The sequence below is a fragment of the Artibeus jamaicensis genome, unplaced genomic scaffold, assembly GCF_021234435.1.
Source record: "Artibeus jamaicensis isolate MK-2021 breed Jamaican fruit bat unplaced genomic scaffold, CSHL_Jam_final contig_354, whole genome shotgun sequence".
NCBI lineage: Eukaryota > Metazoa > Chordata > Mammalia > Chiroptera > Phyllostomidae > Artibeus > Artibeus jamaicensis.
Genome location: NW_026521803.1, coordinates 19,617,544 through 19,633,196, shown reverse-complemented (window position 1 = coordinate 19,633,196; position 15,653 = coordinate 19,617,544). Strand labels below are relative to the sequence as shown.

At 47.1% G+C, this 15,653-nt stretch overlaps 1 protein-coding gene across 1 annotated transcript in view; it reads right to left on the bottom strand.

The window, feature by feature from the left end:
- The window catches only part of MOCOS (molybdenum cofactor sulfurase), a 53,621-nt gene that overhangs the window by 35,703 nt on the left and 2,265 nt on the right, over nt 1-15,653 (bottom strand). The window contains exons 2-6 of the mRNA XM_037154518.2: nt 11,690-11,779; nt 8,892-8,958; nt 7,124-7,765; nt 3,840-3,916; nt 1,502-1,701 (exon numbers count right to left, since the gene is read on the bottom strand). Of these exons, the coding sequence (XP_037010413.2) occupies nt 1,502-1,701; nt 3,840-3,916; nt 7,124-7,765; nt 8,892-8,958; nt 11,690-11,779 (1,076 nt within the window). The remainder of the gene's footprint in view (nt 1-1,501; nt 1,702-3,839; nt 3,917-7,123; nt 7,766-8,891; nt 8,959-11,689; nt 11,780-15,653) is intronic.

Sequence of the window (15,653 nt, the reverse complement as noted above, 5' to 3'; positions counted from 1 at the left end):
ACACTGTGTAGTCTGCCTTCCTCTATCCCCCAGGAAGCACAAATTTATTTTAGGTTTAAGAATAAAACTTACATTGTCCTGGCTGGCCTGCAAACCAAACGGTCCCTAGTTGAATTCCCAGTCAGGGCACATGCCTGGGTTATGAGGCAGGTCCCCAGTAGGGGGCACTTAAGAGGCAACCACGCATTAATGTTTCTCTCCCTCCCTCCCTTTCTCTCTATAAATAAACAAACAAATAAATAAATAAAATCTTTTTTAAAAATTAAAAAGAGGACTAAAACTTATTTTACCTCTGACCTAGAATAATGTATTTAAGAAGGCAAACCTTTTGTCTTGATGCATATTCCACACACGCATCCCCCACCAAAAACCCAAATGCGTGCTTCTGGGCGCACTGGGGCTGCTTCTGCAGGTGCACAACTAAGGGGCCTCAGGGGTCTGCAGCCAACCCACCCAGCGACAATGTCAGTGAAAACTGACATTGCCCCCAGAAGAATATTTCTCAAGACTATTCCTGAGAAAGCTTAGGGCTATTCAGAAGAGAGGGAAGTGATTCCTCCAGAAATGGATTTGGTTTGAGAAATTCAGAGTTTAACGAAGGTGTTAACCATCTTCCAAACTTATCTGATGATCAGATCTGCTGCTCACAGAGCAGCTGGAGGAACGCAGGCTCTGGGAGAGACCATGGGGTCCCACACCCGGTCCGTGCCACTCCATTAGATGACCACCCGCCGCCATGCCTGAGTGCTTGGTGTCACTGTGGACTTTGTAAAGGACTGGACAGTGACCAGCTTACTCACCTGTGGCAAGAATGCAAGCAGTTCCCAACCTACAAACCAATGTGAGCACTATTTTCCTGAGAAAATAGATACAAAAAATATATCTGCAGAAACCAGCTTACAACCAACCTACCAGATCCTTTGAACTCATAATATGCATGAACTGTGGCAAAAATAGGGCTTTTGTACTACTAAGAACATCACTTCTGCTTGCCATTAAAAAAAAATGTTCTGCTTTCCAAGCAACATGCAAAGTTGGAAACAGGCCCACAATTTTGGGTGACGGTGTGATTTGGTCTCATGTATCATCGGGCCAACCAGGCTGTCTGTACGTAAAACAACCTCAGACATGGTGTCCAGTCTACACGGCTTTTCTGTCTACACAACTTCAGGGTGTTTTTCCCTTGCTAGCAGACCTCATCTGTCCCTCTCCACCACTATCAGAGACTCAGCCTCTCTCTTCCCATTTGAAATGGACTATTTTTGCCTGAATAAAGAGGGCTAGAGATCTGAAAAGCCATGCTTGTTCAAACTGTGTGTACATGACATCAAGGGCCCCTTAGGAAGGGCCAGGAGCCTCTGCCATGACACATGGCCTTTGCCACAGCTACTGCAAAGGTCCAGAGGCCCTGACCCCACACTTCAGGGTTGGAAAGGCTGCAGAGTTCCAGACAAGAGCAATTCTGTCGTGAACAGGTGAGCGCAATGCACAGGAAACACACCTGGGAGTAGCCAATGACGATGCCCTGGTCATCGAGCACATTAAAGTTGATGATGGGACCTTGCACCTCGGGGCTGCTGAACTCAGAGTCGCTGTAAATCCGCACCACGGGGGCTCCGCTGGGGTACCGCAGCGACGACAGGGCAGTGTAGGTGTACTGGGCCAGGGCAAAGGTGTGCTGCTTTACATTCTCCATCCCACCTCCAAAACAATTGTGAAATGTGGTTACTAAGGACATCATTGCTCCTTGTCGTAAGAAAAGAAATCTGGGTTCCAAGCATTAACTTTACACACAATTATTAACTTTCTATGTAACTTTGTATATGAGCATTAACTTTATATCAAATTCACTCACTCATTTTTAAGTAAACAAAATCATTATAACTGGCAAACTTGGACCTGATAGTAATGATTTTAAGCACTTGTAAATATTTGGCACTGCCCCGCCCTAGTTGGTGCGGCTCAGTGGATTGAGTGCCGGCCTGAGAACTGAAAGGTCGCAGGTTCAATTCCCAGTCGGGGCACATTCCTGGGTTGCAGGCCAGACCCCTGGTTGGGGCCTGTAAAAATCTGATGTTTCTCTCCCTCTCTTTCTCCCTCCTCCTTTTTCTCTAAAAATAAGTAAATAAAATCTTTAAAAAATATATTTGGTACTGCCCCTATGATAAATGTTTAGGTCTCTAGTACTAAACAAGAGTTTACCATCACTGAATTGTTCCACAACAATTCATGTCATCCTCTTTTTTAAAAATATATAATGTTACTTAGGTATTCAGATCATTTAGACCTGTTAGCAACAGATAGTAATAAGTGTACAATTTTGTTTTAAGTATATCATTCTTTTGCTGTTTATTTCTGTTAATGTTTAAATCACTTTAGTATAATATGAAGCAACTAAGGATATATGCTACAACATGATTAATCATTTAAAACTTTGTGCTAAGTGAACTAAGAGGGGGAAAAGGACAAATATTGTATTATCCCCCTTACATCGGGTACCTAGAGTAGGCAATGTCCAGAGACAGAAAGGGGAACCGAGGTCACCAGGGCTGGAAGGAGGGCAGTGGGGATTCGTTGTTTGATGGGGAGTTTGGGGGGGGGGAGACGAAACAGCCCTGGAGATGGAGGGGGGGCAGCTGTGCAGCGACGTGAGCACGCTCAGTGCCACTGAGCTGTGCACTTAGAAGTGGCTACACCGGTGATCACATACATCCATCTCACCAGCTAACAAAAGAACAACTAAGTTGGAAAAACCAGGGTCTGCCTTATCGGAAAACCAATATTGTCGATCTGCTTTCAAGCGTGCCCTGGCCCGGTCAGACCCTGCCACTTGTGTTTTGGGTCCCATGGTAATATCTTTCCTTGGAAGTGCTCATTTCCCAATGTCTGTCTTGATTATCTCCTCTTTTCCCTGGATGATGCCCACTCACTTCCCTGCAGGGCAACCCTGTCCCCCCAGGAATCCTGTCCACCCCCAGTGCTGGGCTAAGGCTGTGGACCTGCAGGGTCCCATTACCGAGACTAAAGAGAAAGAGAAAGGACTGGCTAACCACTAAGCCACACCCCTGGTTCACCACAGTACCACCCCATAAGGATGGTAGGAGCAGTACCACCCCGTCCTAGAAGCTCAGCCTCTACCTAGAAGGAGCACCCAGGAGCACAGCAGGATGGCGGGCGTCTGGCTCATGAGACAGGGGTTCTTCTCGTCATGTACCTGTGTCAGCCCCCATAAATGGAAGTGGCATCTGTGTGTCAGCGTACCATCTGCCCACACACCCAAAGTGCTCGTCAGGAAGGAAATGTGCATCGTTGCCAAGGCCAGAGTCAGACACAGTGGTTGGAGGCTCGGGGTTAGGTGTCACTGTGTCCTGGGCTTACATACCAGCCCTCGAAATTACGAGCTCCCTGACCCCGGGCATTAACCTCTCTGAGCATAAGCCCCTTCGTGGATCAAGTAGGCTCAGCATCTAGCCCCCCAGTGCGGCTGCAGCAAGAATCCCACAAGGTAAGAGCTGAAAATGGCCTCAGGACCTGTAACCAAGCCAGGATCCCAGGTTGTCTCCTCTGGTTCTGTGAAGCTATTAATCCCCTAATTCAGGATGTCTCTTACCTGTTAAAACCTTCTCTTAACAGAAAAAAAACCAAAAGCCCCAGTCTCCTGCTTTTGTCCCAGAAGTCATGGTGAAGTTCTTTGGAATCAGCCTGAACTGCACTGATTGTCCAGCTGCATGTGCCAGTCCCTGGCACAGACCCTCCTTCCTCTGAATTGCACCCCTGCTGGGCCCCCTCGAGGACATTGGTCACGGGAGCAAAGTAGGCAGGGACAAATGTCCCCCTACCTGTGAGGCGCTCTAGGGCATCAAATCCATGTTTCAGCGCTATCACGTCAAGGAACGAGATGGTACCGTCTTCAAACCTGTAACCAGAGTGAGGAGAACAGGGTCAAGCTGTGGCCCTTGTCTCCATGTGCATTTTGCAGTACGAAACCAGGTTTCAATTCTCGGCTTAGCCATAATCTATGAGAACCTTCCCTCGGCTGCCTTGGAAATCATTGCTGTCTCCCCCTCTCAGGACCGAGGGCTTTGCACAACAAGCCCCGTAGGGCTGCCTCTGTCCCGGACCCCCTCTGCAACTTTCTCAGGATGACTGGAGGCAGAGACAGAAGCCCCTAAAAGTCACCATCTTCAGACATTAACAAGCAGAGAGACGCTTTGCTGCCCCAGGAAGACTTTAGACTTGACAAAACCTCAGGTGCTGTGGGCTTTGAAATGCTGCACTTGACCCCAAGAGAGCATGACTGACAGGTCATCGGTTCAGGGTGATCAACCATGCAGCTCTGGGGCGTCTTAACCACAGTCCGTGATTCCAAAGAACCACAGGCTTTGGTAAATAAATAAATAAAATAAAAAGTAAAAAAAAATTATGAGGCTCTCAATAGAGCAGATGTACCTCCTCCAGACTATCAAGGTGTTCATATGTTGGCATTTTACAACTATTCATTCAGTCCAAATATTCACCAAGTCTTTATTGGGCTGGACACTGCTCTAGGTGCTAAGGATGCGGCAGTGAACATGATGGGTGAAGCTCCTGCCCTCACAGAGCTTCCATTCTCCCGAGGGCACAGAAATGAGAAATAATGAGCAACACACATGCAGAGAGAGACCAAATAAGCAACGAGCCAGGTAGCGACAACTGCAACAAAGATGAGTAAACTGGAGGGCTGGCGGCTGCTTCAGATGAAACGGTTAGGTGAGTTCCTCCCCAAGAGAGATCATTTGAGCAGAAACAGAGTAGAAGTAAGAGAGTGGGGGAAACCGCCCATTCTGAAGCACTGAAGTTCCCAGTTTCAGAGGAAACAGCATTCCAGAGAGAGGGTGAGCAAACACCCTGAGCAAGCAGAGCCCGACTCAGTCACAGAACAGCAAGGAGGTCGATGGGGCCTGGGGAGGTGGGGGAGCAGGCGAGGTAGAGAGTGGTAGGACCCACAGTCAGAGAACTTCCACCCTGCGTGGGATAATAGAGGCTCAGGGCTCTAAGCAGGGAGGAGTGACAAGATGGGACCTCGACTTTGACAAGACACCTCTGGCTGCTGCAGAAGCGATAGGGAAAAAGAGACATGAGGCAGTTTCAGCAAGAACAAAGGATGGCGGCCAACGGCTACCTGGTACACGTTGAAGCCTGTAATGGGAATACTGTGTTTTGTATTCTAATAGTTTAAGGATAAGGTTTGCTCCAAATATTGTTACTGCTAAGTTAATGGTAATTAATAGACATACAGAATTAATAATGAATCTATAATGAATAAGCTACTAATTGACCACTAATGAATTAGTACATAATCTTTAATAAATTAAACATTATTAGCTAATAATAACTTGTTATTAATTGCTCGATAATAATTATTTATTAATCAATAATTAATAGACTCTTAGCAGGAATGGAAGGTTGTTTGTCCCCATCAAAGTTTATCAAATAGAAGAAATTAACACATGGCCCAGGTAAAATGTTTAAAAATGTTTAGATTGCATGTTAAATTTCTTGAGTTCTAGTCCTAAGTTCACAAGAAAAGAATTAGGCTTCTAACTGCAAATAAAGACCTTCAGGTTTCTGGGAACCTTGGAGTGGCACCTGTTGTATGTGAGGCAGCCCACCCAAACTGAAGGAAAGTGGCCCAGCCCAGCCCACCAACACTCTGCCTGAATGAACCGCCCACTTCCCTCTACCCTCACCCATCCTATTGGCTCAGTAAAGTTGGGTTGTCGCCCTGGCCTGTGTGGCTCAGTTGGTTGGAGTGTCATCCCAAAGCCAAAAGGTTGCGGGTTTGACCCCCGGTCTGGGTGTGAGCATGTGCAACCCCTGGTGGTCGAATGATCCCGAGTCCAGGAGGGAATGGGAGGCGACCAGTGTTCCTCTCCCACATTGACGTTTCCCTCTCTCCCTTCCTCTCTCTCTAAACACAATGAAAAAAAATGTCCTTGGGTGAGGATTACAAAGAAAAATTGGGGTTGTCATTCTGCTCTGCCTTTAATTTATATGTTGTGCCTATCTTTCTAATTCTCACTTAGTCATATTACATGCTATATTATCATATCACACTTGAATTCAAAACATTTTACATGAGTGTTCCTGGTTTTGCATCCCCCACCTATGGAGAAGTTCTGAATTTAAAAAGGTATTAAATAGCCTCACCACGTATTGATGCCAACTCCATCTTGCTGCTTCACCTATATTAGCTCTAAAAAACTGTACCCTTTTAGAGGCCCACTTTACGGGAAAGACAAGAGGGGCAGAGATCAAGTCGCACGCCCCCGTCCCCACAGCTGGTGTGCGCTGAGGCCAGGGTTCACTCTCCAGCAGCACACCAGCCTTGGGGCCTCCACACTTAACCAGTAACTCCGCTGTCAAAGCCACACCAACCCCTGCAGGACCCTTGAGCCTGCATCTGGGTGACCCACTTTTCTGCCCAGGCCTTGGGCCTTCTCAGACACCAGCAGGTGACCCAACCTGTCCCAACCTCATGAAATCCCTCCTGTTGGAAGCAGCAGAACCCTGATTCAGCTTCCATTTTCATCCTCTCCCATACTCAATCGTGTAGGTACCACCCATAGCCTTCTGGGAAATTCCCGAACATAGCCCACATCACCTGGCCCCTGGCCTGAGAAAATCACATACTCCATCAGAGGTCTGTGCCATTTGATAACAAGTAGCTGCCGACCTTCCAGTGTCCTCTGTAACTCACAGCGGGGCTCACAGAGGCTGCTGTCAACAGCGCCCCACAACCCTGGTGGCTCTAGTTTAACTGATTCCTCTTATTTACTAGGGCCAAGTCGTGCTGATTCTAACAGCTGTAAACCAGCTAAAGGATCTTCAGATCCTTTCACCCCTTCCGCTTGCAGCCTTTTCCCGCCGGCTCTTATCCTCCCACAGCTGGGAAGGAGTGGGCAGAAGCAGAGTTCACCCAGCCACGGACCTCTGCCTCCCACCTCTGAGCCCAGCTGCCAGCAAAGGACAACTCCCCTGACCCCAGTGGCCCAGCCTGGTCCCCTGCACAACCCTGCAGGGGGCCCAGGGCAGATGCCAGACTTGCTGAACTCTGCCCAAGCCACACTCACGGTGAGGTTACCTTTCTGCCACCGACTGTCTCGGGACATAGAAGTCTTCTCCTGCAAGGTAGGCAGCGGCAGTGCCTCCTCCAAAGTAGGTTTTCCTCAGCAGGGGAGCCACCCGGTTATGCACCAGCAGAGCACCCAGGCCAGTGGGGAAGCCGAAGATCTTGTAGAAGGAGAGGGGGACGAAATCAGCCTGGTGAGCCGACAGGTCCAAAGGGGAGGTGCTCACGTAGGAGGCTGCGTCCAGCAGCACGTACCACTTCCCCGGCATGCCCACAGGGCACGTCTGCCCGGACTTGACCTCTCCGATCCAGGACAGAGGGTATCTGGTCCCGGAAAAGTTACTCTGAGCTGGATAACAGAAGAGATGCACAAGCTGGCAGTCGGGATCGCTGGTGGCGGCTCCGCGCTTCTCCACCAAGTACATATCCTTGGGCCTGATCGACATGAAAGTGACGTTCTTGGCTCTGGCGATGGTCCTCATGCCCACCACGGAGGTGTGGTTGTCGGTGAGGTAACAGAACAAGCTCCCGCGGCTCTCCGGGCCCAGGGACACCCAGGGGAAGGCCTCTGCCACCAGTTTCAGGGCGGCCGTGCTCCCGGCTGTGAAGACCACACTGTAGTCGTCCGGGGAGGTGCGGAAGTGCGCCAAGATCCTGGAGGAAGCACAGCGGTGAGACAACCACTCGGTCTCGCTCCAGGGTCCAGTGTTTGGAGTTAGTTGCATTTCTACTGAATATGACATCTCTGTACCTCAATAGCCAGACAACAGACAGACAAACACACACACACCCAGATAGGCTCTGCCACCACTGCGAAGTTAGGGCGGGTACAGAGGCAGTTGTGGGAAGAGGTGGCACATGCATTCAAACTCGCAAAATCACCTTGCACCCCCCACCCCCAGGAGAAGACGGTTCCACAACCACATTCGCTTTAGTTGAAAACAGCCCCCACCCACACACCGGCCTACTACATGGCTCTATCATAACAAGTTTTAAGTCGTCAACTTGTTTCACGCTGCTTTTAATATTGGCAACCCAGTATCCTTTTCGGATTGAAAATAATTTTATATTGTACCAATTCAACTAGCTTTAGGTACCACCTGAAAATTATTTACCAAAAACTAATTATTACATATGGAAAACTATAAAGCTTTTTCTAAAAGATTTTTTTTTAGACGGAGGGGAAGGGAGGGAGAAAGAGAGGGAGAGAAACATCAGTATGTGGTTGCCTCTCACATGCCCCTTCCTGGGAACCTGGTCCACAATTCAGGCAAGTGCCCTGACTGGGAATCGAACCGGCAACCCTTTGGTTTGCAGGCCAGCACTGAATCCACTGAGCCACACCAGCCAGGCTAAAGAGCTGTTTAATGTGCAACTATTATTTTTAAAAAGAGGGGATGAATAAAACAAGATACCTAAGGAAACATGAAAAGTAAAACCAGAGAAACTGTTTCTCTTCTCTCTAAAAACAAGACTTACGCCCTGAGTCACTCCTCATCACTCCTTCCCAGGAGCCGTGGCACCAGCCTGGGGCCTCGCCCACTGCGGTGCACGCTTCAGAGCTGCCTACCTGCACCCCGGGTCTTTCCCTCTTGGAACCTACTCACTCTCACCTTCCTGCCCTCTGACCCTGATCTTCATATCACTGTGCGTGTGGCCATTTAGCTGAAAGTTGTGTTTCTGAAACCAATTCGGAACCTCTGCAGGACCCAGGCGAGCAGTGGGAAGGAAGCCCACACACCTGGGAGTGCCCGCTCGGCCTGGCGCCCCTGCCACTCACCTGTAGCGCACCTGCTCCACGGTGTCGTGGGTGAGTTTGCTGCTGATGTTCTGGCTGTGAGGATTACCTGGCAGATTACAAAGACAAAGCCGTCAAGTCACTCGCCACTTGTGTTCCTCCAAAACCCTGTCCCTCGGTTTCCCAAAAAGTTAAGCATAAAACTATCACATGCCCCAGAGACTTCGTTCCTATGTACTGAAGAGACATGAAAACAAGTCCACACACAGAGCCATGCACATGAATGTTTGTAGCAGCTCTATCTGTAAAGAACATAAATGTCCATCAGCTGGAGAATAGAGAGATAAAAGGTAATATGTCCATACAATGGAAAATGATTTGTTGGTAAAAAAGAACAAACTACTGACTATGTCACGCATGAATCTCAAAACCATGCTAAGTACAAGATGCCAGATATGGAGATCACGTGTTGTATGATTCTATTTATAATCTCCAGCAAAGGCAACTGTATAGAGAGGCAGAAAACAGTAGGTCAGTGCTGGCTTGGGCTGAGGGTGAAGGAATGGAGGGTGGGGGTTGAAGAGGCAGGGGAGCAACAGAGATCAACTGTGAATGGGCATCAGAGACCTTACTGTGGGAATGAAAATATTCTAAATGATTTATAGTGATGCTTGCACCACTCGGTAAAGTTACTAAAAATCATTAAATTGTATTCTTGAAATAGACAAATTTTATTAATATAAAATATAACTCAAGAAAGCTGTTAAGCAAACAAACAAACAAAACAAACCCTTCTCGTCACTAGGAAAACAAGACAGGATCTAGGAAGAGCATTTTGGACCTGGGAGTCAGCTCAGAGGCAGCCAGGCCAACCCCAGAGGCTTTTCTGCAGATTTCCCCACAGGTGCCCTGCACTGTTCTGCTCCTGGACTCCAGGGAGAAATGCCTACACACTCAGGAGGCTGCCCTTTCCCCTACCCACGGGACGGAGCCATGACAGTACACAACCTCGGTCCCCATCTGTCACCTGCACCTACTCACCCTGCTACTGGCACTGTGTCTGCAGAAACACATACGTCTCCTCCTCCAAATGTCTGGAGGGGGGCCATTACCACTCCCCGGAGCCACCCCTTCTCAGGGCGAAAGGCTCGCCCAATTTCACCTTTCCCTTGTTGATTTCTAGTTTTTCTCCCTGGACCTGGTATGGCCCCTGCGTCTGTCCCAGAGTATCTCCTTCAAAACACAGCCCCCAGATGGTAACACAGACCTTTCTGAGGACCTGTCCTTCAGGGCCTGGTCACCGGCATTCCCAGGAGCAAGACCACATGTTCAGGTTAAGGCAAATCTTGTGATTTTCTGTTTGGGGGTTTTTGTTTCCTCAAAGTACACTGGATGTTTGGGCATTGAAGCTACCAATGTTCCTTTTCCATGTCAGCCAGTAACCTGCAACTTGCCCGGGTTGCCTTTCATCACCTTGGTTTGTAGCCCCGTGCCATTAGGACCACCTGCATCATCTCTCCGGGCAGCCCCTTCCCCACCACTACGACTCTTACACAGGTCCAGGAAAGAGAACTGCAGGTCTCTTTGAGAACCATGGGTTAAAGTCAAGATAAAGTGCCTGTTGGGCATCTTCCCTGGAGGCTGTTCCCCACATGTAAGTATCTGCTGGCTACCAGAGCCTTAGTGTGGCAGGTCACAATGTCGTGACCTGGGGCACCTGGTGGAGGCTATGGGCTTGCACTCTGGAGCCAAACTGCCTAGAGACTCAGCCCCCCATCTCCTTCCAGCTGAGGGTAATTACCTGCTCTCTTGGGGGCCAGTTTCTTCACATGTACAACAGGGGTGATAACAGAACCTATACCCTAGCTTGTCGGGAGACTGGAGAGGTAACACAGTTGAAGCACTGGAACAGGACCGGAAGTGCCAGGAGTGCTCAGTATAGTTATATGCATTGCTACTATCATCACCGCTGTTGTAGCTGCTACTACTGGTATTTCAAACTCCGTTTCCAAAGTTACCTCCTGATCCCATTACGCTGCTGATTAACGCCATCGGTGACTGGCCCTGGTTTCTAGAATAAAGATCAAACTCTACAGGGCACCTATCAGGTACCACCAAACCTCTCCATTCATATTCCACTGCTCCCTCCCCCTCCCTCTGAGTTCCTGGGCTGGTTCCTGAAACCACAGCAGGGGCTTGGCTCATGCTGTTCCCTCTGCCTGGAATGCCCTTCTCCCCACTCTTTTCCCAGTGAGTGCTGGCATCGACCCCACTTTTAAGGAAATCTCCCTGACACGCACTGCCACCCCACTGTCACTCTGCAGATCCAGACCCCCATGGCACCGAAGGCCTTCATGGAGTTGGTAATCTACATTTATTTAGAGATCACTTCATTAAGGTCTTGCCTTGACTTGACCAGAGTCCAAAGTCCATGAAGGCAGGGATTTTGTTGCCATGTGTACCATGCCCCAACACCAGAGTGGCTGAACAAATATTTACAGAGTGTTCCTCCTGTTGTCCCACTCTCTGCGCGGTGCCAGTCATACAGAGTCATCACACCACCAGATACAGCACCTCGTACCTTGGTGCCCTTCTTGACGCTGACTCCTTCTCCCAGAAGTCACCCATGTGTCCTTGAGCCAGTTCTCCCACCCTAGCAGCATGCGTGTTATGGGGAATGACATGTGTTTGCCTAGCCCCCTCTTCATCGTGCTTATTCAGCTTTGGGTGTCAGGCATAGTCCTATTCTATCAACTGGGCATTTATTAAGCAGAGCTATATTAGCTGAATGTAGTCGGCTAATATTCAATGCAGAAAACAGTGATGGTGTTTTGCTTTACCATAAACATTTTCCGTGAGATCCCGAGTGAAGCTAGTGAGCTGGCTCTGGGCGAACAATGTGGCTCCTGCGTGGTCAAGGTAGACGGTTCCTGAAAGAAGGCACAAAATAAAGCTGTGGTTCATTTTCAGAGGTTTACCGGGCATTTTACCTAGTGCTGGTTTGTGTGAGCTCGGGCAGTGCCCATTGGATGCATTTAGACATGACACCATGCCAATCATACCTCCCAGTCTCTTGACATGTGCTTCTTAATCCAAATGTAGACATGAGCAATGGAAAAACTACTATTGAACGACCTTTAGAGCCTCGAGAGAGCCTTCCTGATGAACCAGCTCTCTTATGAACCTGGAAGAGCATCTCACGTGAGGAGGAGCCCAACGGACATCTGTGATCAATGATGGGGAAGCTAAGTCACCTGTGACTCACACCCTCTTCTGCCAGCTCCCCTGGTGGGCAAGCCCTGATTTTGCTTTCCCAGGTGAATTCTACACCTTTTGGAGGCTTTGACAACTTCAGAAAATACTAGTGCATCATTTCAATGATCCTTTCAGCTTCTCTCACAAACCAAGAAAGTCAACTTTAGATGAGAGTAAGATATGGAGGGTTACCCATGAGGGGGCCAAGATCAAAAGGGCGATAAGTCACTGCGTGAGTGAGGGTGTGGGGAAACAGGCCTGATGGTATATGGCTGGGAGGAGGGCAAATTGGTACAACTTCTTCATGGACAGCAATTGGGCAATATTGGTATCACTTTAAAATGCAAACTCTCTTCGACCCAGCAATTATTCTTCTGGGAACCAATCTTATAGACAACTGTGCTTTTGTGAAATGGCCTTTCTATGAGGATATTCAATGCAGCACTGTCAACCATAGCAAAAAATCAGAAATAGATTGACTGATCATCACTGTGCATCTAGAATGAAGAATTATTGCACACCTGGGGGGACTTCTGCCAAGATGGAGGTGTAGGTGGAAACACCTTGCATCCTCGCACAACCAAATCTAAAAACAATAAAGTTTTAACAACAATAAATGCAACCAAACCACACAGAAAATCAACAATACGGAGTCCGAAAACAACGAAATGCTCAGCTAAACCGGTAAGAGGGGCAAAGCCAGCAGCGGAGTGGGTTGGCCAAAAAGATCCCCCACCGGGGTTGTGTGCAAGCAGTGGAAGGCGCAGCTGGCTGTCTGTGGTTGGTCGAGCATTTGCGTGCAGATAAACCAGTAAAGAGGTGAGCATTGAGACCGCACAGCGCAGGGCGGCGGGCTCGCACATTTCCACTCAGATAAACAGGCCGGGGCGAGCGGTGGGATGGACTAGGCAAGCTGAGAGGATCGCCATTGCTCCCTCTCTGACCCCACCCCCACACACAGTGTCACAAACCAGAGACCTGGGTGGCCCGGCCCTGGTAAACAACTAAGGCTCCGCTCCTCATATGTAACAGGCACAAACAGATAAAAACATGGCTCAAGAACAACTCAGAGCCCCAGAGCCGATAAATCTAAGTGATGAAGAAATAGCCAAACTTTCAGATGCACAGTTCAAAACACTAGTGATCAGGATCCTCACAGAACTGGTTGACTTTAGTCACAAATTAGAGGAACATATGAAGGCTAAACTAATTGAAATGAATGGTAATGCACAGGAAACCAATAGTAATGGAAAGGAAATTGGGACTCAAATCAAGGGAGTAGACCAGAAGGAAGGAAAAAAATGACCAAACAGAAAAAGATGAAGAAACAAGAATTCAAAAAAATGAGGAGAGGCTTAGGAACCTCCAGGACATCTTTAAATGTTCCAACATTCAAATTATAGGGGTACCGGAAGGGGAAGAAGAACAGTCATGAGTGGAAACCTTATTTGAACAAATAATAAAAGAGAACTTCCCTGTTCTGGCAAAGGAAATAGACTTCCAGGAAATCCTTAGAGAGTCCCAAAGAAGTTGGACCCAAGAAGAAACACACTAAGGCACATCATCATTACATTAGCCAAGATTAAAATGAAGGAGAGAATCCTAGAAGCAGCAAGAGATAAGGGGACTGTCACCTACAAAGGAGTTCCCATCAGACTGTCGGCTGATTTCTCAAAAGAGACCTTACAGGCAAGAAGGGGCTGGAAAGAGGTATTCCAAGTCATGAAAACCAAAGACCTACAACCAAGATTGCTCTATCCAGCAAAGTTTTCATTTAGAATGGAAGGACAGATAAAGTGCTTCTCAGATAAGACCAAATCCAAGGAGTTCATCATCACCAAGCCCTTATTATATGAAATGTTAAAGGGACTTACCTAAGAAAAAAGAAGATAAAAAAAGATGAACAGTGAAAGGACAGCAAACTCACAGTTATCAACAACCACACCTAAAACAAAAGCAAATTAAGAGGACAGCTAGATCAGGAGTGAACCATAGAAATGAAGATCACATGGAGGGTTAGCAACAGGGGAGTGGGAGAAGGAGAAGTTACAGAAAATAAGTAGCATAGACAGTAGATAGAAAATAGATGGGGGGAGGGTAAGAATAGTAGGGGAAATACAGAATCTAAAGAACTTGAGATACGTGTTCATGAACTAAAGGGGGGGAATGGTGGGGGAGGGGTGTGCAGGGTGGAGGGGAATGTAGGGGGGAATAGAACAAAATGTGTAATGTGTAATGGCATAATCAATAAAAAAATTTTTAATTAAAAAAAAGAATTATTGCACACCTGTCTGGCACTGTCAAAGTACTGCCATGAATGGAGCAAACTCAGAGGTAGATTTTCAAGAACATACAAGGTAAATAGATTTATTCATTCTTTCCTTCACTTAACAAATATTTTTTTCTCTGCAGGATGGGCTGTTTGTTTTGTGACAGCTTCATTGAGATATTATTCCCATAGCATACAATTCACCATTTTAAAGTATACAGTTTAGTGGTTTTAGTATATTCATAAACTTGTGCAAGCATCAAAACTAATTTTAGAAATTTTCTTTCATTCCCAAAAGAGACCCTATACGCACTACCAATTACTCCCAGTTCCAGCCCCAGCAATCACTAATCTACTTTGTGTCTCCATATTTGTCAATTCTAGACATTTTATATGAATGAAATCATATAAAATATTGTCTTTGGGGTCTATTTTCTTTCCCTTAGCATAATATTTTCCTGGTGCATCCATATTCAAGCCCGTATCAGAACTTCATTCCTTTTTATGACTGAATAGTATGCCATTGTATGAACATAGTATTTTTGTTTATCCATTCATTGGCTGATGAATATTTGGGTTCTTCCCACTTTTTTCTCTATTATAAATAATGCCGCTATGACTATTTGTGCACAACTTTTCTCCCAATCACTGGGGTGTCATTTCATTTTTTTTAATGTACCCATTGAAGCACTGAAGTTTTAATATTGATGGAGTACAGTTTGTTTTTGTTGTTATTGTTGCTTACACTTTTGGTGTCATGAGAAACCATGGCCTAATCCAAGGTCCTGACGATGTATTTAATTATCCAGAGCCACCACTTACCCAGACAAATACACAAACCTGCAGAAAATCTATGAAGTGAGGGAGAAGGAAGAGGAATTAAAAGTTATGTTGTTTTGTATCTCCCTGCTCTATGACGGGAAAAAGAGTGGATATGTTCCAAGGTGCCTGGCAGTAGGAGGGGTGAGTTTAGTCCATGAATGCCTACTTCAACCATAATATAGAGAACGCATTGGGAACTTACATGAAATAGATCAATAAGGATGCATGCAACACAACCACAGGGACAACCCTCAACTTTTGATGGCTTGACTTATAATTTTTTGAAAACCATACACATTCAGCAGAAAGTGTCCTTGAATTTTGGTTTTTTTTCGTGGTCTAACAATACATAGTACGATCTTCTCTTGTGATACTCAGCATGGGCAGCAAGCCACGGCTCCCAGACAGCCATGCCTTCATGAGGGTAAACACGGATGCTCCAGTGTACTCAATGTGTT